At 40.0% G+C, this 23,317-nt stretch overlaps 1 protein-coding gene across 2 annotated transcripts in view; it reads right to left on the bottom strand.

Moving 5' to 3' along the window:
• Window positions 1-3,072: 3,072 nt before the first annotated feature.
• NEURL1 (neuralized E3 ubiquitin protein ligase 1) overlaps window positions 3,073-23,317 on the bottom strand; it is a 311,929-nt gene continuing 291,684 nt past the window's right edge. For both annotated transcript variants that reach the window (XM_089690257.1, XM_089690258.1), the window contains exons 5-6: window positions 17,523-17,669; window positions 3,073-12,935 (exon numbers count right to left, since the gene is read on the bottom strand). In XM_089690257.1, the coding sequence (XP_089546383.1) occupies window positions 12,694-12,935; window positions 17,523-17,669 (389 nt within the window). In that variant the 3' untranslated portion in view covers window positions 3,073-12,693. The remainder of the gene's footprint in view (window positions 12,936-17,522; window positions 17,670-23,317) is intronic.

Here is a 23,317-nt window from a genome sequence, read left to right as displayed (position 1 = left end):
GCACTATTCCTCCCCTTGACACCAATGAGGGGGCACTATTCCTCCCACACTGACACTAATGATGGGGCACTATTACTCCCACTGACACTAATTATACTTACATTGCTGTGTGACCCCTGCTCCAGCCCGCACTCCCTCCTTCAGGCACAGACACTTACCCATCAGCTGTCTTCCTTCTCCAGCCGCTCTCCTCCTCTTCGCCAGCTCCAACTGCTCCCTCACTCGATCTTCAATCTTCGCGCTTCCGCTAAGCTCCTCCTCGCCAAGCTCTGCCTCCTCGCCTGTGATTGGCCGCATGTGTGCCTTTTCTGAGCTACAGATCCGGCGGCCAATCACCGGCAAGGAGACGGGGCTTGCAGAGGGAGGGACAGGCTGCCATAGGCTGCCCAGTGATCCCAGGGGTGTGGCCAGATTCAAGGGGGGGCTTGTCATCCCACCCACATCACGATCAAGATCCATGAAGATGAAGACACCGGACGGCCACCCTCTGCACCCCTCCTCCAGCGGCGCCTTGTGGACCAGATCGACGTGGGACACGGAGTCGCGGACACAGGTAAGACACAGCAGCCCCTATCCCTTTCCCATGGAAGTGTCCCTTCCGTGGGAAAGGGGGGGGGCAGCGCCGCCCTGGGCAAATGCCCTGTTTGCCTCGCGGCAAATACGCCCCTGGGTCGATTAGGAGGCATTTATTGAGAGTAACAATTAGCTCATTGCTGCCCCTGGAATGACAGTGGTCACTCTGTCATTTTTCCTCCGAAACCTGGAAAATATATAACCGATGTGGGAATTTTTCCCATTTAATAGCGTGCAGCAACATCCCTGATAAAGGGAGAGTCTTTTCTCCTGAAACAATTTCGCTTGATGTACTAGTCGTTACTCTCAATAAATGCCTCCTAATCTACCATCAAAAGTGATATCTTTTGGACATCAAGCACTCCTTTTCTACTATTCCAAGTATACGTGTGGAAACGACCTCAAGGCCATACCAGAAAGGCACAAGCCCAAACCCTAAGAGGGTTTATCGCCAATATCCACTATTGGGTACAACTGACTGGAGGGATTTCTCCCTACCCACCCACACAACCACCCACCTACGACCAGTGACTGATCCAGTCAGTTCAGCACTATCTTTAGCCCACACCATCACACAGAAACATAGTGCAGAACAAGAGATGATACTGTAAGTCAGTAATGGGGAAAGTTCACCAGACTAGTCCTTTTTCCCCTGTATGCCCATTTTGGGCACGGCTTTCTTAATTCAGTTCTCTGATAAAGCCCCTTTCCAGGATAAAACTTTTTACCGCTTTAAGGACATACACTGCTCAAAAAAATTAAAAGGAACACTTCAGAAAACACATCAGATCTCAATGCGGAAAAATATCATGCTGGATCTATACATATTGATATAGACAGGGCAATGTGTTAGGAACGTAAGTATGCCCCATCATTTGATGGAAATGAAAATGTATCAACCTATAAAGAACTGAATTCAAAGACACCCCAAAAATCAAAGTAAAAAAAATGATGCAGCAGGCTAGTCCATTTTGCTGAAATTTCATTGCAGCAACTCAAAATGGTACTCAGTAGTTTGTATGCATGCCTGATAACATTGGGGCATGCTCCTAATGAGATGACGGATGGTGTCCTGGGGTATTTCCTCCCAGATCTGGACCAGGGCATCACTGAGCTTCTGGACAGTCTGAGGTGCAACTTGGTGGCGTTGGATGGACTGAAACATGATATCCCAGAGGTGTTCTATTGGATTTAGGTCAGGCGAGCTTGGGGGCCACTCAATGGTATCAATTCCTTCATCCTCCAGGAACTGCCTGAATACTCTCACCACATTAGGCTGGGCATTGTCATGCACTAGGAGGTACCCAGGACCCACTGCACCATAGTACGGTCTAACAATGGGTCCAAGGATTTCATCCTGATACCTAATGGCAGTCAGGCTGCCATTGTCTAGCCTGTAGAGGTTTGTGCGTCCCTGCATAGATATCCCACCCTAGACCTTCCCTCACCCACCACCAAAACGGTCATGCTGAACGATATTACAGGCAGCATAATTTTCTCCACGGCTTCTCCAGACCCTTTGAGGTCTGTCACATGTGCTCAGGGTGAACCTGCTCTCATCTGTGAAAAGCACAGGGCGCCAGGGGTGGACCTGCCAATTCCGGTGTTCAATGGCAAATGACAATCAAGCTGTATGGTGCCGGGCAGTGAGCACAGGGCCCACTAGAGGATGTCGGGCCCCCAGGCCACCCTCATGAAGTCTGTTTCTGATTGGTCAGAGACATTCACACCAGTGGCCTGCTGGAGGTCATATTGTAGGGCTCTGGCAGTGTTCATCCTGTTCCTCCTTTCACAAAGGAGCAGATACCGGTCCTGCTGATGGGTTAAAGACCTTCTATGGTCCTGTCCAGCACTCCTAGGGTAGCTGCCTATCTCCCGGAATATCCTCCATTCTCTTGAAACTGTGCTGGGAGACACAACAAACCTTCTGGCAATGGCACATATTGGTGTGCCACCTTGGAAGAGTTGGACTGCCTGTGAAACCGCTGTAGGGTCCAGGTATCACCTCCTACCAGTAGTGACACAGACCTTAGCCAAATGCAAAACTAGTGAAAAACAGTCAGAAAAGATGAGTAGGGGAAAAATGTCTGCGACCTCCACCTGTAAAGCCATTCCTGTATTGGGGGTCATCTCATTGTTGTCCATCTAATACACCTGTTGGTAATTCCATTACCAATCCCCTTTGCTACTTAACTAACCAGTTTAATATCCCAGGAGTTTAATTGACTTTATGCTATACTCTGATTAAAAAGTGTTTCTTTAATTTTTTTTGAGCAGTGTATGTCACCTTACTCGTTCAGGGCAAAGTAGCAGAGTCTTCTGCTAGCCCAGCTCCTGCCTCTCTTCTATTAGCCTAAGATCTTGGAGGTTCGGGGGACCCCAATTACAGCTCTTTATTGGCTTCTGCTTTCTTTTTTTTCATTCAGTGAGGGCTAAAGTTCCAGGTTAGGGACAATCACCACTGTCCATCTTGAATAAATAACCAAGCACACACTTAAATCAAAATGCTAGATTAAATCATATTTATTCACAATCACATTTTCATCTAAAATCTTACAATGAATGATCAATTTAAAACTAAACCACAAAATAATAAATAGATTGGACAAAAATGAAAAACATTCATATACATTTATCCAAAAGTAACAAATCAGGGTAGGGGGAGAGTATTTGGATATATGGCTATATTTTGCACTTGTTAATTACATCACAGAAAAAAAGAATGTTCAGTCCACACAGATTCATAGGTCTGAACAATAGATAGCCACTAACGATTGGTCCACTGCTAGAAACCAGACTGCAGCCTATTTACATGAAATAATCTGAACAGAGATAAATAGAATGCCAGGCTCTGTTGATAACAAATGACTCTTCTTCAACCTATCAGCTGGATTCACATGTGTTTAGGCCCTACACTGTACATTATATGTGCCTCTACAAATACAGTGCTCTGAAGGTATTTCTAGTTAAACATAAATTCCAGATATTCCTGTTTTATTGAGACCGTCTCTGTCATACATTAAAGAAATGGGCTTGTCCGCATGGGATGAAATTTGTCAAAATACGGTTGAACTTTGGCTGAAAACAGCATCTGGTACAGACACCGCATATTACAGCCTAGCCTTGATTATGAAAGACTGCTGGCAACAAGCTGTACACTGCACCTCTGCCTCCTGTGTTGCCATAAACACGCATTTTGTATACTATAGAAGCCAGAGTGCCTGTGTACATGAGGCCTAAAAGACTGAACAATGATGTTAAAAAGAATAAAAGGTTTGGAGCTTTTGGCCATATTTGTTAGGACCCCATGTCATCCTGATCAAAAGATCAAATGTATAATTATTAAGTTACATTTGGAATTACAGTATAACATAATGGCAGACAATTCCTGATGATAAAGAACTGTTATTGACTGATCACTGGATACAATCCATGGGAGATTTACTAAATGTGGAGCTAAAATCAAACATGTTTCTGTCAGCCTCTACAGAGCACTCTTCCATGAAATGGTCAAATGTTAGTTTAGAGTTTATTTTTACAGGGTGATGTATTGCAGTAAACATTACAGTTGGCAAAAGATGTACATGCCAGGTTTGTGCAGTATAATTTTTTTTTCTTAATTCAAATGTTTCTCTCTATATATGATTGCTTCCTCAGCTCCATATTAATGAAATGCTGGAATGCAAGTAGATCCAGATGTGAGAATGCAGCAAGACTAATAATTAAAAACAGCTCCGGAACTGATTAGGCAAACATGTCCTATACAAGACGCAGCTAAAAAATTGAAATGCTTGCACTGCGGTGACTGTAATTAAATTGTGTTGCTTTGCAATTTCCCACAATAAAAAAAATAAGTAAATAATGTCAATCTCTGGCTGGTCTTGAGGGGAACAAAAAGCATTGCCAATGCTGGATTAAAATGCTGCATATCCAAGACCGTAGAATAGTAAGGCCACATGAAGAGCAAGGCAGTGGCCCCACTGTATCCTAGTGGGGGCTGTGGCAGATGGGGGACCACTCCATGCTGCTACACAAAAACCCATTTCAGGTAGAACACTGCTTAGGCCACAATGTAGACATACAAGAATGGGAACAAAGGAAAGTAGTGATCTGTAACAACCATTTCCATCTGTGATTAGTATCTGTACATTTCTAATCAATGCCAAACATTTTACTTTGCTATCACTTTTGTAAACCAGGTTTAGTTTCCCTGTAGAATTTTCATTCCATGACTCCTTATGGCAGTATTGCTTAACCACAGCTTAAAAAAAATCAGCTGGGCACTTTGCTTACTTTCGCAGTCCAAAGCAAGCATGATGAATGACAATGAATGCAATGACTGGTGGGGTTGTGGGTGGGAGGGTGTAGTGACAAGAGGAGGAGGAGAAGCCAGTCACGTGGCCTTCCAATCATATAAATAGCCTTCTCTGCAAAAATTTTCTCTGCAGCATTGTGCAAGAGGATAACACAGGTGGCACAACTGGCCCACATTTTATGAATGAAGTGCAAAATTTTTAAGTGCAGTGTGGTCACTGAGGTGTTCTGCAGAGAGTGGTATCCACTTCCCATTATACAGTCTGAGCCACTATGATTTGTACAAATATCTAAAAGGCAAAGTGTTCTAAATGCCCATAGCAAGCAGTAGTATTGCCGGACTATGATTGTTTAAAGCATCAAGGCTTTTTTTTAGAATATATTCCATACGCTAAAAGTCTTCATTGATATTGGATGTGGACTGCAATGTTGGAAACATTACATTTCTCTACAAAGCAGTGAGCATAAACTGTACCTGAATATAAGTCAGCATAGTTGTGCAACATCCCTAGTTGTGCTAGTGAATTGATGGCAGAGTTTCTTTTTATATGAATTCACCCAACGGCTGTGGACTCCAGTGGTGAGGTTTCTGCCCTTCTATTTCAGAAGGTGGTGTTCCACCTGTTGTATTCTTCATTACATTGAATGTTGCAGAGGTCTTTAGAGATCATGGTAGAGTTGGGTAAATTCCAGGAACTCCAGTGAGTAGAGCTCTTCACTGGATTCCCTGAGAAAAATATGTGGCCCCTAGGTGATGCTGTTATTAGTGGCTTTTTTCCTCAAGCAAAATACCAATGGTGGGTAGACAGAACCATAAAGCTACATTGGTGGACTGAAAGATATAATCAGCCAAATTTGTGCATTTCTGGAGTCACTAAGAACAATCTTGACCATCTTTAAACACCACATCTTCATAGGTAGACTATTGTGAACAGTAAGCAAGTAGCATACATTCAACTTTTTATTTTATTTTTACAGAGAATCAAGGGTAAATGCCCATATAAAGTATGAAGAATAGCTAGTTTTTAGTATGCATATTGCCAACATACTAAAATTGCTCTTTGTGGTTGAATCAGAGTAATTCAGTATAATTAAGAAGAGGTGCATGGTGCATAAGCTACTAGTGAACCAACTTGCAGTTTCTTGAATGTCAGATCAGGCCACAGAATGGTCACCTATGGTGTTTAAAGGAAACCAGAGACATATGGCTGTGCCACTGCCGAATACCTTCTAAAAATGCCAGGTGCTAGGTTGGGTCCGAGTTTTACATTTTCTGATTTACTGCCCTTAAGCAAGCAACCAGTGAAGGCAGAGCTCTTGATCTGTATTGTGGTTGAGTGTCCCAAAGTATTGAAGGTACTGGTTCAACATGAAAGACAGACAACTGACATTATAGGAGGAAAGGTCAGCATTGGCATGTTTCCTCAGTACCAGTTTCCTTTAAATTAGATATATTTTAATTAAAATACAAAAATATTCAATTAAACAAAATGGTCATCGTTAAAGTACAAACAAGTCACAGACTATACAAACACACTTCTTTTCACATTGCTTTTGCTTCTATATCATTCTACTAAACCACTAGAACCAAACACCTACCACCAAACAGCACTTTGTTTCCTTGCACAGATTTTCTATTTATTGGCTGCTGAAACGTTTTAATATTATAATGTACAGTAAAGTACAATGTCAGAATATTGTGAGGATGCCTAAATCTTTTTTGGTTGTTGGGTCCTCCAGGAGCAGATATAGCAAATAGTAATACAGTAGGGGGATGCAGCTTGGGACCCATTCAGCCTACTAAGCACAGATGTACCTGAATCCTTCCACCTATAGAGGTTCTGCTACTGGACAAAAACTGGAAGAGCATTGTATGGTCCCCTACTGCGATTTCTGGGTATATTAATATGTAAGAAACCCAAGGCCAAAAATGTAATATATTCCAGCTTACCAGTCCTTAGATGTGTTAGCTTTGTCAGTTTTCTTTTTTCATATTAAGAACATTTTCTGCAAGCACAGGAAATACTTGTTGATCTTGAAAGTAATGCAGTGTCCTTGTTACCCACAAGCTGACCTTGTAACATAAAACATTTTACTTCATTTGTGAAAATTATAACTGCACATGTATTGAAGACAAGCAAAGGCAGATCTGGATGCAAAGCATGGTTCCTTCCATAGATACAGTGAAGGAGTAAGTGTGTTATTCCCAGAATTAACAGGTTTAAAAAAGGGGGGGGGGGAGCCTGAGAAAAAGAAAACTATTACAGCCCCAATATCCAAGGACTGGAAAGCTAGAATGTATTACATTTTGGGTTTTTATTTTTTGGTTTAGATGAGTTTTAACCATGTATAGAGGCTTCTCAAATGTATGTACCTGGGAGGAAGAGGCCAGAACACAAAAATCAAGGCATTAACAAAGACATCCAGTAACATAAGTGTACCACCCTTAACCTAGGATACAAATGTAATTTTCTTTGCTGCAGAATAAATTAACTATGACATTCTTACTTTGAAAACAAACCAAATGTCACATTCTGATTTACAGAACTTGTTCTCTAACATTGTAATTATCAGAATGTACTGCATTGCTGTTTAAAACTGAGTATTAAAGTATACAACACTCACTGCTATTCAGTAATATTGTTCAATAAGTCACTGCAAAGTTCCACAACAACCACCACTGAATATGCTAAATGTACAATATCTGTGTGAAAATACTGACAGACCAGTACTTGTGTAATGATTGCACATGTTATCTGTTTTTATTGGACAGTCCCAGACTAATATAAGGGGCAATATTTGTTAAAATGGATGTATGACTTATGAATTGTGATCATATTTGGTGGGCTGGAGATAAAACATCTAAGAAACCTAAAGTGAGAGCATATGGAGCCTCCTTTGCTCACCTGTCCTGTTAGTTGCCTAGGTGTCACTAATAGCTTTACTATATTCCAAGGCACTGACATTGAAGAAGTATATAGGTCAGCAGTTCTGACTTTACTTTGACTTTCTAACTTGTGTGCTGGTGCTTGGATGGTGACTCAGAAAGAATCAAGATCAGAAACAGCCCGGCACGAAGAAGGTCAGTAATGACACCCCACCCCCCCTTCCTTTTACCTTCATGACAGGTTTTCTTTAAAGTGCATCGAAGTCATTGAATGCTGTGAACCATCATTTGATGAATGTTGTTTTTCCTCATACAGGACATATTTGAACCAATCCTTATAATGGCTTATTCTCAAAAGCCTCTGTCACCATTCTCTCCCTCATCTAAGCACCTTTGCTTTTAAAAGCTCAGAGACAGGATATGGAGACATTTGTCCTCTATGTTGGGCCACAGGTATTGATATTTATCATTTGGCTGAATACTACATACATGTAAATGAATATTGCTAGTTGTGTACCATAGAAAGCATATGTCACGTGGTAGACACAACCGGGAACATAAAGGCCACCTTAGCACGGACGTGTAGGTACAGTTTGAATCCCATCACAGCTGTGAGCAGATAGCAGCATCTGTAGCCATAGAGCCCGTACACTGCTATGACAGGCTGGTTGCAAAAAGGTGCTAACAGCTACGGCCCCTAAGCCCAGTGATCACCTGCAGTGACCGTGGCTGGATGTATACAACTGTTATCTGCTTAAAGCTGTCAAACCCAACAGCATAAATCAGTAGATTCCTGCCGCTGGGATTTGCACTATGGCTAAACACCTGTGTGAATGCAGACTTAGATATTAGCAAGTTTTGTGACAAAGACTTGTCAGCAAGAGTGTTTAGTTAGGGTCAAGGGAACTGAATAATATATCTTTCCATATAGCATATGTACCCAGCACATATACATAAATGGGAAGCATGGCTGGACCAATATACCTGTTAGTGCATGGTGCTCATTTTCCATTGCTGTAACCAGTGTGGAGTAATGACCAGTATTTTCGTTCATAGCGGTACACCCCCAAATACTCTTGCCCCTAGTATATGAATAAGTAGTATTTCTAGTAAAAACCTCCTTCAGGAAAATACACCTTTGAACAATCTTGATTTTTTTTTTTTAATTTTCAATTTAGACCTATAAAACATAGAAATTAGGTTATGATTACACTTGGGGATTTTTTATCTTTGAACCATCACCTCATTTGAAGCAAACTGAAATCATTCTGCTGCGAATAGGATGATGAAAAGCTTTTTGCAAGCTTTGAGCAGCTTTCTTGAGGTCTTTAAAGAACTCTTTGGTTCCAGTTTGCCTGGACTTCTGCTTTAACATGGACTTCTGCAAACAGCTTATGGTCCTTACAAAAAAAGAAGTTGCCTTCTAAATAGGTGAACCATTTACAAAATACAAGAAGTTCACTGAACGGGCAAGGGGAGAGGAAGGGCAAATAAACAACACTTTGTCTTCAACGTATGACAGCTGCAGTTCCTATATTTGCAGGGGGGATGGTAGATATAGCACACAGTATATACTATCTGGCTGAATGAAAGTGTAAATTTACAAGAATGGGCAGCCATTCTAGCCGTGGACTACACCCTATTAGAGGTAACTTTTTTTTTTGCGTAACAATAAGGACTAAAAGCCATTTCCTTGGACTTCTGTTTTAAACACAGATCTTAATGAAAGTACTGACTGTCAATTTCAAGGACATTCTAGCAAGGCTTAACAAGCTTCTACCAGGCTTCACAGTGCTAGGTTTAATGGAGTCCTCTAGCAGCTTGTTCCAAACTGGGATTGAATGGTACCTGAAAGGCTCAAGAAAAGTTTACTCTGCAAATGCTTTGTAAACGTTTGCTGTACATACTATTCTTATAAAAGCTGAGGCTCTTGTAAATAAGGCCTTAGGGTTCGTTTAATTATGCAACCAGAGCACAGTAAAAGCAGGTTGTTGAGCTGTGGTTCTACCACCCTCTGACTGCCAACCATAAAAAGGGCATGCAGGCACTCAGGGCTGTACATATGCCACAGAAAAAATTAAACCACATGCTGCATTTGGTGGGTGGCAATCCATTTAAGTGTATGACAACCGCCCTACAACCTATGTACAATCCACACAGTTGCAGTGCTGTGGTTCAGCCTTTTTAGGGTTATAACAGACGGTGAGGAGGAAACTTACACACCCTCTGAAAAAAGTGATCCATTGCCTTTCATAGGGTTGGAAAAGGGCTGCTGCAAGTGAGAAACTTTACTTTAAAACTGGCTGTGTAGTTCCAATCATAATGTAGTAAGGCAGAGAGCAAGGTTCTGACTGTAACTATGGCCTTAGTCTACATACCCATAAATAGGTATAACATTAACACAACATTCTATAGTCAATATAAATACATAAAAAAATCTTGGCCCTGTATCATTGTTTAAAAGATCAATTTGATGGGCAAGAAAGTTCCCTATTTTGGGTTTATTCTCAAACAAGGTGTTCCTATAAATGATTCTTCCTGCAAGCATCAGATCACAGGTGGGATCAAATGTTTATTAGTCTCAGAAACCCTCTAAGGGTCTGTTTACATGGTAGCGCTGTGGTAACGCATACACATTACTTATGTTGGCGCAATGTGGTGCTATTCGTTCTGAATGGCATCCCAACACACCTTGCTGATGGATGTGTGTTGCAAACGAATGGGCTGCTTTGATTCAATGCACATGATCACACGGCCTAATGTGTGTGAACACAGCGACCCTGTGACTAGGGCCTAAGCACAATGTGACATCTGCTGTTTAAATAAAGTATGCATTGACTGATATAGCATGGACACAGAGTGCAATATTTTAGACTGGATGGACACTTGCTTTAAATAGCTAATGTTAAACAGGATTATATAAAGATTTAGGCCAAGGCAAAAAAAAAAAAAGGTAAAAATACAGAAAGGTTAAAATGTTTTTATATAAAGACTCCTTCCAAACTTCAAATCAACTTGATAAATAATACTATTGAATCTATTACACATAGTTTAAGCCATGACTGGCTGGAATTACCGCTGACATCTTTTATTATAGCTGGGTTATCCCAATATTACTTGCATGTAGCCTTTGTCACAAAGTTTGTATTTTAAGCAAGGCAAGGAGGGTTGTTGTATCCATTGAATAGGATTAACAAGCCATCAAAAAGTGAAAATCCCATCATGTTGCACAACACAATAGTCAACATGAAAATGGAAAATTTGCGCTCCTTAGGATTCATTTCTTTTGTGTGTGGTAAAGTTGGGGGGGGAGTTAGTGTTGAAAAAAAATCAGGTTTTTCTTAGTTAAGGATAGGAAATTAGAGCTGTAATCTAAATGGATACATTTGGAACATAACCTTACATTTTGTATATGTTTAATGTGATTTTTCTTTTGCTTGGTTATTAAGAACTGTTCCTTTTTTCAATTTAAGTAAAATCATCCACATTTCCCAAACTGCTAGAATGATCAACCTTATGTTGGCTAAAGCCTGTGCCTTCATATAGCCTTTATAGTGTACCAGTCGCCTATGAACTGTGGAGGCTGCCATTCTGCAAACTGACCCAGTATTCCTTTTTTCAAGGTGACTAGTTGTTTCAAGGCACAAATTCAATTTATAAAGAAGAAGGATTTACCTTAGGACCCTTTTTCTATTATTCTGGGCCGTGATCAGACCACCTTTTCTGAGTGCTATAGGATCTATCTCAATATGTTTCATGTATAAAAGAGGAAAGAAAAAAGGTTACTGCTTGTAGAAGCACTCATATTTGCACCGGCATCAGAGCAACAAGATTTGTGTTGTCATCCCCAACTTATTATTATATGCTAGGCTCAGCCAAAAAACATTTCTTTCCCAGACATTTAAATACTAAACCAGGTCATCCCAGCAAAACCAACTGAAGGCTTTGCTTGCCAAACAACCAATGCTATATTTAAAAAAAATGTTGGAGCAATTTTTTTTTCACATATGGTTAAAAATCAGAAACAGTCTCTGGAGCAGCATTTTCTATTCATGCCTCACCATACATTTACAAATTCTATTTATAAATTATTGGAAGTAGGTACGCTGTGGAAAAATGATACCTCATGTATAAAAATACAGAATAAATAACAATTCCCCAAAAGCACCTGTTTTCATTTGACCACATTCCCACGTTTGGGCCTGTATAAAGAAACTAAACTTACCACTCAGAAAAAGGAGAGCATGAATCAACTAGTGAACTTGGGGAATGGGGGGAATTGTATTAAAATGATTATTATGTTTAACCCAATATGGTGCCTACTCTACAGTACTGTAGCTTCCAAGAGGAACATAGTAGAGGATATAAACAATCAAAATGTAAAAATGTTTTAGCCTAATTTAGTTGAAAACATTGGCAGACCCACTATGGCTCAAACCTTTCTGATGACATTTTGCAAAACAAATATTATTCAGTAACTACAGTACAACGGTATGGTTGTACAATCAGGCCTCTTGACACACTACCAAAACTTCCACATTTTCTGTTTTTCATATTCTGTTGACTTCCTAAAGCTAGCAGGTATTGCTTGTAATTCAGAAATCTTGATTTTCTTTGCTGCAAAGCATAAACTTCTTTTTTCAAGAGATACTTCCAGATCTCAGTTTAGAATAGTATAAAAGTTGTGAGCTATATCTGTATCATACTAAAGAATGATGATTGCCAGACTATACTTCCCTGATATCTTGTTTTTCAGAATCCTTAAATCCAGAGCTCCAGAGTTGAAATGTTACAGACATTTACAGTCACATTTACAACGTTGTAAGTGCCTTGGACTTACTCAAGAACTTCTTTTTTTTAAAAACTCCAGAGTAAAAGTAAACCGAAAAGGTGACTGAGTGTCTTCTTCCAGATGGTGACTAACTACTGCGGTAGGTTTTTATAATATCCTTGATGAGACGTCTGCAGATGGGACAACAGGCATTGTTCATTTTCTTGAGTTTCAGGCCACATGTATAGCAGAGACACATGTGTCCGCAGGAGTATATGACCGTGTCCACCATGTTTTCATAGCAGATGGTACACTCGTCGTTCCAGGTTCCTGAGACAGATGGTGAGATGGGTGACTCTGGCATGCTCACTGGTGAGTTTGGAGCTGTACCTTGAAGAAAATAAAGATGTGGTTTGGTTATTTGATTTTCATTTAACATTATACAATATGTATTTTGTAGTGTTATACAGGTGAAGCTCAAAAAATTAGAATATCGTGCAAAAGTTAATTTATTTCAGTAATGCAACTTAAAAGGTGAAACTAATATATGAGATAGTTCAAGCCGTGATTTGTCATAATTGTGATGATTATGGCTTACAGCTCATGAAAACCCCAAATCCACAATCTCAGAAAATTAGAATATTGTGAAAAGGTGCAATATTCTCGGCTCAAAGTGTCCCACTCTAATCAGCTAATTAGGCCATAACACCTGCAAAGGGTTCCTAAGCCTTTAAATGGTCTCTCAGTTTGGTTCAGTAGGAATCATAATCATGGGAAAGACTGCGGACCTGACAGTTGTGCAGAAAACCATCATTGACACCCTCCATAAGGAGGGAAAGCCTCAAAAGGTAATTGCAAAAGAAGTTGGATGTTCCCAAAGTGCTGTATCAAAGCACATTAATAGAAAGTTATGTGGAAGGGAAAAGGGTGGAAGAAAAAGGTGCACAAGCAGCAGTTATGACCGCAGCCTGGAGAGGATTGTCAGGAAAAGGCCATTCAAAAGTGTTGGGGACTTTCACAGGGAGTGGACTGAGGCTAGAGTCAGTACATCAAGAGCCACCACACACAGACGGATCCTGGACATGGGCTTGAAATGTCGTATTCCTCTTGTCAAGCCACTCCTGAAAAACAAACAACGTTAGAAGCGTCTTACCTGGGCTAAAGAAAAACAGACCTGGTCTGTTGCTCAGTGGTCCAAAGTCCTCTTTTCTGATGAGAGCAACTTTTGCATCTCATTTGGAAACCAAAGACTCACAGTATGGAGGAAGAATGGAGAGGCACACACTGGAAGATGCTTGAAGTTCAGTGTGAAGTTTCCACAGTTTGTGTTGATTTGGGGAGCCATGTCATCTGCTGGTGTTGGTCCACTGTGCTTCATTAAGTCCAGGGTCAACGCAGCCATCTACCAGGGGATTTTGGAGCACTTCATGCTTCCTTCTGCAGACGAGCGTTATGGGGATGCTGACTTCATTTTCCCGCAGGACTTGGCACCTGCCCACACTGCCAAAAGCACCAAAACCTGGTTCAATGACCATGGGATTACTGTGCTTGATTGGCCAGCAAACTCACCTGACCTGAACCCCATAGAGAATCTATGGGGCATTGCCAAGAGAAAGATGAGAGTCATGAGACCGAACAATGCAGAAGAGCTGAAGCATCCTGGTCTTCCATAACACCTCAGCAGTGCCACAGGCTGATAGCTTCCATGCCACGTCGCATTGAGGCAGTAATTGCTGCAAAAGGGGCCCAAACCAAGTACTGAGTACATATGCATGCTTACACTTTTCAGAGGTCCGATATTGTTCTATGTACAATCCTTGTTTTATTGATTGCATGTAATATTCTAAATTTTCTGAGATTGTGGATTTGGGGTTTTCATGAGCTGTAAGCCATAATCATCACAATTATGACAAATCACGGCTTGAACTATCTTGCTTTGCATGTAATGAGTCTATCTCATATATTAGTTTCACCTTTTAGGTTGCATTACTGAAATAATGAACTTTTGCACAATATTCTAATTTTTTGAGTTTCACCTGTATAGTGGAATTTCTAGCAGACCTACATGAACTGTGGATGTTCATGTATGGTCCTGTAGTTTACAAACACCTTTGTACTAAGGGTCCAAATTATAAGCATCGGTATGGCCTTGCCACTATTTTGCAGAGAATATTGTAAGGGACACCTCAGGTTCTACACCTCTGCAGTTTATGAATCAGTTGTAAAATGAAGAGGACATGTGAAGTTAATTCTGTTGTGCTTGTCGGAGAGTGGATGACTGTATTCTTTATAAATCAGCCTCTAAATGAGTGATGTATAACCTTTCAGGTCAGGATTTGCAAGCACTCTATTCTAGTCTTACAACAAAGGTATTTTGACAGCCTGATTATAATGGTACTTTGACACTCCAGTCTAAATCATGAATAATATAATGCAGCGCTAATAGCCATAAATGATATCATAAATCACATCAAAGTAAAACCAGTATACACATATAATTTTAACGTGCAAGGTGAAAAGTGAACGCTGTAGAAAGTCAGTAGGTGATGAAGCAGAATATTCGTGACTCCTGTGCTGGTGAAACTGAGAGAACAATCCCCTGTGCTTGAATGGAAAATCCCTACCCCTAAGCTGCTAACACCTCCCTTAAACCATAAAGTATAAATAATCAATATATAATGGTGTAGCGCTAAATAAATACTAACATAAGTGACCAAAATCAGGCTCAAATATATTGAATAAGTAATCAAAAGTGAAAAATTAGTGCACACACACAATCAATATAAAGGATAACCCCAACTACAGGGACCAAACTAAGTGACAAAATTAGTGCATGTGTACATAAAAACACTCTGTGAAAATAATATATATATATATATATACACTAATAAAAAGTCCACACACTGCCCCAATAATGTTGATTAGTGCTCCACAGCAATGACTCGCGTGTAAATAAATGTGAATCCAGTGTCAACAACTCGTGAATCCAAAAACATCCAAAGTGCCCCCTCACCTCCTTGCAGTGACCACAAGGGCCAGCTCGCTTTAGGGTAAGACATGCTTTTCCCAGGAATAGCCTCGTCGCCATCAAATGGACCCTCCTGGATATCCCACAGGCTTTTATCCTCCTGAGTACTCCAATCCCCTGGTACTTGTAATAGTAGTTCACCCACACAGAATCATGACAGAAACAGATAGAGATCCTCCATAGTGTAAATCCGTATTTATTGCACCAATGAACCAAAAAATGTCACATGTCACACAGCATAATCAAGCATTTCCCCACATTATGGATGCATATGCATGGTTTCGGGTGTTCCAAGATGGCCCCCATGCCGGAACTGACGTCACCGCGCACTGGAAGTCCTGTCACCGCGTACTGACACGTTGCGTCACGATCACCACGTGACTTCTTCAGGGTGGAGCACTAATCAACATTATTGGGGCAGTGTGTGGACTTTTTATTAGTGTATATATATATATATATTATTTTCACAGAGTGTTTTTATGTACACATGCACTAATTTTGTCATTCACTTAGTTTGGTCCCTGTAGTTGGGGTTATCCTTTATATTGATTGTGTGTGTGCACTAATTTTTCACTTTTGATTATTTATTCAATATATTTGAGTCTGATTTTGGTCAGTTATGTTAGTATTTATTTAGCGCTACACCATTATATATTGAAACTGAGAATAGATTGCACTAACCAGATAGAAGAAATACTTGCACATGGAGTATATAAGACCTACTTCTGGTACTCTGGATGTAGGACTCTGGAATGGGTATTAGTCATCTAAACTGCAGCCACCAGGTGTCATACATCTGGAATCCATAGAAGACCTCCGGATATGTCAGTTACAGCCACCAGGGAGGGGGGGGGGGGGGGGGGTCAACACAAACCTCAGATGTCAGATGAGTAGGATTCAGGCAAACCTTCAAAATGCATGGGGCTCCCAAACAAAAAAGGGCCCCAGACAAAGAACTCTGATAGTGTAGTAGCTTTAATGGTGATGATACACATATGAAACAAGCACTTACAGAGTAATGTACAATGACCGCCGGCCGTCCTCAAAAAGCCATGCGGTGTGGTAGATCAATGGGGGGCACCTCCCTATTTATGATATCATTTATGGCTATTAGCGCTGCATTATATTATTCATGATTTATTATGTGAAGGTTTTTCAGGTTACCTTTTATGTCAGCAGCTAGCCTTTTTATCCTACTTTTATGTGCACCCAGCGCTTGATTTGGCCTATTTTATTTTGACTCCAGTTTAAATGTCAATGGACACTTATGCTGTAAGTGACCATTTTCATATATTGGTTTGGCTAAGAAGTGGTTTGCCAGATTTCTACTATTTGTCCAGTCCTATGACTAGTTAACAGGATCATTAGTGCCACCACTTGGACTTTATAAGTAACCTAAACCTGATTTCACACATATAATCAGAATTCCTGCAGTTCCGGAGTGGTGGGTCAACATTTTTAAGGTTAAAATGGGTGGTGAGACGACACATTGCCTCTTCATCACCTGTCAAACACCTGCACAAAAGTGATCCACCACCAGTTGATTTTTCAGAGGGGCAGCAAGGGCTGCTGCATTTCAGAACAAGCCCTTGTGCAGTTTTTCTTAGACGATGTCCCAATCCCCCAATTCTTCCACTTACATGGACAGGATTACTGTGGCACCACTAGGAGCTGCACTGCCTCTCCACAGAAAGCATTCTAGTTTGGTTGCTCATGGGCATTGGATTACCCATTCATTCCTATTTAAAGACTGATTGTTGGCCTTGATGATTGATAGAATTTCTATATAAAATTACGGGGTAACCCACTGCTCATGAGCAGCCCAAACAGAATTCTTTCTGTGGAGTTTTCCTTTAAAATATCGACAGTGTACCTCCATAAGATTTTGATCTTTACATAAATATTCCTTTTCTTTTGTCACAGTGTACAGCAACAGACTGTGTACTTACCACTTATGGAATTACAAAGGGGCCCTGGCACACATGTGTTCAACACAGGGTCGGAGCTGCCACTGCACAGGGCTGTTGGGGTGTTTGGAACAGATGATGGAGAACTTGGTGTTGATATGTCTCGATGGTCAGATGATATTGTGGAGCCTAGAAAATAAAATTGTTTACTTTAGGTTTTGATGCTTCTTTTCCTTTATAGATTTAAGCTCTAGCAGGGACTGCAATGGTGAGATCATCCAGCTGGAATTGCCTTACAAAGCCCTTCTAGCCTTCCCACCTACTACATTATTACAATTCTAGAGAGTAAGACTCCCTTCACAGTAGTTGCATCACATGGAAAGATCAGGTAACTGCAGTTAGGATTAAGCCATACTGTGGTATCTGATTCTGTCTTCAATACATTGATATCACATTCATAAGTGACCGGAATTACAGCACATATCAAAAGCCTCTAGAACATTACATTTGTCTTGTGCACGCACAAATGCAGCAGTGTGAAGCTGGCTGAAGGCTGCTGGTTTAGAAGGAAGTCAAGGAAGTCCTATTTAGGCCTGATAAATTACAGCAGAATTGACTGCTCAAACAGATTCAACTTAATCCACATAATCAATTACTGAAAAAGGAGAAAAATGAACAGATAATGCTCAATAAATGGGGTATGACAAGATCTGAGCTGGGCTTATGAATGTGCACATAACCAAGGGTCTGGTTTGTCATTCTTGGTGCAAGTGCTCTTGCTAGTCACTGATCAAGCACATGCTATAATGATATAAGCCAGATGCTTCAACTACCAATTCCTGCACAGCTTGGGGGCTTCTAGTTTATATTACTGGAAAATAAGATAAATATGTCTCACGGAATTTGCTCCAAACATACAAAAACCTTTGCTTCTTTGTCAGTCTCATATCACCCATTCGAAGTTTAATTGTAGACTACACACTATAATGACAACTGCTGTGCTGGATGGGATGTCATTTAATCTGTTAGTCCATTAAAAACTAGAGGCATCTTGTCGGCTTTCAGTTATAGGCTATATACTTAACACAGTAGGTCAGTAAATTACTTTCTACACTTTGTATCTAATTAATATACCTTAACCACTTCAATACCGGCCACTTATACCCCCTTCCTCCAAGGCCAATTTTCAGCTATCAGCACTGTCGCACTTTTAATGACAATTGCACGGTCATGCAACACTGTACCCATATGAAATTTTTATAATTCTTTTCACACAAATAGAGCTTTCTTTTGGTGGTATTTAATCACCACTGAGGCTTTTTTTGCTAAATAAAACAAAAAACACCTGAATGTTTTTGAAAAAAAAAAACACTTTTCTTCGTTTTTCTTTCTAAAATTTAGCAAATAACATTTCTTCGTAAATTTAGATCAAAATGTATTCTGCTACATTTCTTTGGTGAAAATAATAATGATAATTGAATTTGTATTTTTATTTTCAAATGTTTCTATTATTTATTTATTTTTTATAAAAAATTTTCTTCTTTTTACTATTTTATTTTTCAGCATACTGTGAGCAAAGCAATACAATGTTACCATAGTAACATTGAACTACTCTGGGCAAGTGATCAGGATTTTTCTTTTTTTTTAACACATTATGATTCCGTGTGTGTGTGTGTGTGTGTGTGAGGGCTCACTGACATTGCAGGTTGACAGTGGGGGGGGGGGGGGGGGGGACAGCTGGCTGACATTGCAGGTGGGGGGGGGGATGCTGGGTGATGTTGCAGGGGGACTGGTTGACATTGTAGGACGGTGCAATGGGGTACTGTGCACCAAGCAGCAGCTACACAGATGCTGCCAGCCAACGTGGATTCTGACAGAAGCTGTCAGGTCTCAGTAAACCAGCTGAGTGGGAGACTGATGCAGCTTTTAGCCCCTCAAGCAATATCTCTGGCACTATGAGCAGGACATAGGGTGGGTTCTATGCATGGAGGGAACACTCCTAAAAATCATCCAGCTTGCAGTAATATGTTTAGAGATGGATGACAGTAAGCCCTCTTATGAGACAATACAAAATGGCCAGAATTCCCAGGACAGAAGCTTCTGATGTGCTCCTCTCAGCCCCGCACAGCCTATCTCCAAGAATTGGCCGGAGGAAGTGAGGGATCCCCAGAGATGAACAGGGGCATAGTGAAGATCCATGGGCGGAGGTCTGCATTGGGCTGGTGCAGAGAGGAAAATAGCCATGATGGATCGTAGGGAGTGACTGATCAGAGGGTTGCGCTATAATTTTCTTAGAATCTAATTGGGCAATTAAGCAGAAGAGGTGGGGAAGCAGAAAAGGAAGAAGGAAGAGAACTCTTACTGGAGTCAGAATCCCCCAGTGACAAAACAAAACTCTGACTAGTGCTCTGTACACATGTACCCAAATTCATCTGGTTCAGCAGGTCTGTGTGTACTCCTCTCTGTTCAACAGAAGCCGTTCTAATGACCAGCTTCTGTTGAATGGTCATATTGAAAAGCCAGAATTCAATAAGTGCTTCCAGCCAGTGGCTGCAAAAGCTGATCTGTGTATTCTGACGGGGATGAGTCCCTCTGACAGAATACAATAGGACAGTTGGAGAGATCCCTGCATTCGACATTACTTGTGTCAGTGAAGGTATCTGTCAGTTTTTTTTTTTTCTTTTGTTCTTCCCCCGGGTTGAACAAAAGAAAAAAAAAGAAAACACTACATGTACAGTATACCCAGCTTAACCACCTCCCATCCGGCTGTTTATATACAACGGCTGGACGGTGGCAGTGCAGGGTCAGGTGGCTGTTTATAAATGGCCTCCCTTGCCCCCTGCTTGTGCACGCTCCCAGGGAGCGCGCAGCACCACGATCTGGTGCCCACTGTGTCCTCTGGACATGCGAGGTCCCGGTCATGTGATCACTGATTGGCCAATCAGTGATCACATGCAGAGTAGTAAGCAAAATGTCACTTCTGACATCATTGCTTACTACGTGTGAAATCTGTGAATGATCACAGAGGTCACATGGTACAAGGCTATTCACAACAGCCTTGTACCACGTGACAAGCTGTGGCCAATCACAGCTCACACAGTAGTTCTCAAAGACTGAAAGAATGTAGCCAGAGAGAAGGAGAAATGATTGCTTTTACAGCCTTTATTGGGCGTAAAAGTAATCGGTGTAAAAAAAAAATCTTCATCGCCCCCCATAGGTAGTACAGTGTCACCATGGTGACACTGTACTGCTAGAGTGACAGTATGTAAAAAAAAAAAACACATAAATAAAAAAAAAAAAAATGTAAAAAAACAATTTTAAAAATTATAATTTTTGGTTATAAACTAATTTGGGTTATTTTTTTTTTACTAAAAAGATAACGGAATACATTTTGGCCAAGATTTATGATATTTGATATGAAATTTTATAAGAAAACACTTTTTTTTCAAACGTTTTGGACTTTTTCATTTATATGGCAAAAAAAAAAAATCCCAGTGGTGAATAAATAACACCAAAATAAAGCTTTATCTGTCTCAAAAAAATAGTAAAAAATTCATATGGTTACAGTCTTGCAAGACCGCGCAATTGTCATTCAAAGTGTGATAGCTCTGAAAGCTGAAAATTGGCCTGGGCAGGAAGGGGATAAAAGTGTCTGGACCTGAAGTGGTTAAGGCATTATCCTCAGTGCAAAAACAAACAAAACTGTGGTGAGCAAACAAAACTCTAACCTAGGCATTATATTATTATAGATGCTTATTTTTGTTTTTCACTATTAAATATGACATTACTTTTTTAGTGTATCAAAATTTAAAAACACTTTAATTTATAAATAACTTTGCAGAGCTCTGTATCAGAATTTTATATTGTGTTATGAATGGAAGGAATTATAGAATAAAAATTGTACTTTTTTTCTACAGTAACAGTGGTTGTTTTGAAAAACACTGGACACAGATTAGTGCATGTTTTCGTCTATAGATTGAAACTAAAATGTTTGCAAGACAATATCACCAAAAGAACACCTTGTTTTCTCAAAATAGGGCCAAAAAAGATTAAGCAAAGTATGTGGAAGGCAGCCTAAAGCTTCATCTGTTGGCTCAGTTGGGAGATACAACCTATTAAGATTTATCTGACACAAAAATAGTGTAACTAAAGGCAAAACATTTTCTTTTTTTAATTTTGGATAGAGTAGAGAGGGATTAGAACACCTGTCAGTTTTTATTGAAGTCTTTGTCCACGCTAGGGAGATTCGCTCTATTTGTCATGTTTATCATTATTGAAAGAGAAATTAAAAGAAAATCCCAAATTTTGGGTTGATACCAGAACAGTAATGGAGAGAAAATCTGACAGTGGGGACACTATCCTTGGTGACACCATGGGATTCTCTCACTTTGAAGAGATTTCCTGTTTTTGGGATCCCCTACAGGACACAAACAGGGCAAGCAAAAAAAAAAAAAAAAATGATGGGTTATAACCCTCCCTTATGCAGGCCATTTTTTTATTGGTAAAGTTGGAAAAAATCGGCATATTTTGCCGGTAATGATGGGCAAATCGGCCGATCATATTACCAATACAAAAATCTGTGCATGAGCCGTGACCTGCAAGAAGAAAACGAAAAAGAAGAAAAAAAAAGAAGAAAAGAAGTTTCAGTTCGCTATTATATTTGACATGAAAAAGTATTGCAGTTGCAACAATGTATCTGTTTGTATCCGAATATAAACATCTGTATCCGAATTAAAAACATCTGTATCCAAAATGGATAAAAATGGATACATTGTTGCAACCGCAATACTTTTTCATGTCAAATATAATAGCGTAGCTCTCTGCAAGGGACAGAAGTAATTAAATGCCGGCCGTAGACGGGACGAAAATCGGATGATTTTTTTAATCATTGGTGGTAAAGTCGGCATATTGAACAACCGATTTTTCGGGGGGGGTTTTCTGGTTTTCGACCCGTCTATGGCCTGCATTACTCTATCCAAAATAAAATAAAAAGTTTTGCCTTTAGTTATACTTTTTTTTTTTTTAAACAGTTGCGACCTTTAGTTATACTATAACCACTTGAGTCCCGAGGCCTTTTTTTCCCCTTTTCTCTTTTGAATCATAGTGTTTATTTTTTTTTTGGTAATTTCTCAGCTCCATATATTATTCTTTTTAATTTTTGTAGTCTACTGTAACATATTATATGCCTTTTTTGAGGACAGATGGGGCTTATTTTGGTAGCAAATTTGGATACATATATTTGTATTTCCTTGTTTTTTTATTGGGAATAAAAGTTTAAAAAAAATAGAAAAATGCATTTTCTTGTAATTTCATGTAAGATAGTGGACTGGTAAAGCTCAAAGTAATTGTCTATGTTTTACTGTAGGAGCGCTTTATTGACACATTTGATGCTTTTGCAGTGGACACAAATGTCATGAATATTATTTAACATTGGTGGTCCTAGCATTAAAGCTGACAGGCGCCATATAGCTGCTACCCCTGCACCATTGGCGTGCTGGACTCAAGTGGATAAAATGTTATCTTTTTAGCTCTAACCATAATATCCAGAAAACCAGTATATATTGCTATATTCAGAGCATATAAGAGACAGGTACACATTATTGCACAATATATTTGTAAAACACATTGAGGAAGCCCAGTGATATTATAATACTCTGTTACTAACTAGAGAGTTCTGTTCCAAACAATGTCTTGTTGGCTATAAACTCTTTACACACCACCAATTTCCACCGTATATTAGTCTGATTTAATGCTGTGGCTACACAATCTAACACTTTCTCTTTCCAGCTTTAATTTTCTTCACTTTTTCCAGTGTAAGGCCTCGTGGATTATTTATG

The sequence above is a fragment of the Staurois parvus genome, unplaced genomic scaffold (assembly GCF_062004578.1).
Source record: "Staurois parvus isolate SC_StPar_1 unplaced genomic scaffold, SC_StPar_1.0 ptg000525l, whole genome shotgun sequence".
In the NCBI taxonomy this organism is placed as follows: Eukaryota; Metazoa; Chordata; class Amphibia; order Anura; family Ranidae; genus Staurois; species Staurois parvus.
Note: the sequence above shows the minus strand (reverse complement) of the source record. Positions and strands in the feature narration are given on the sequence as shown.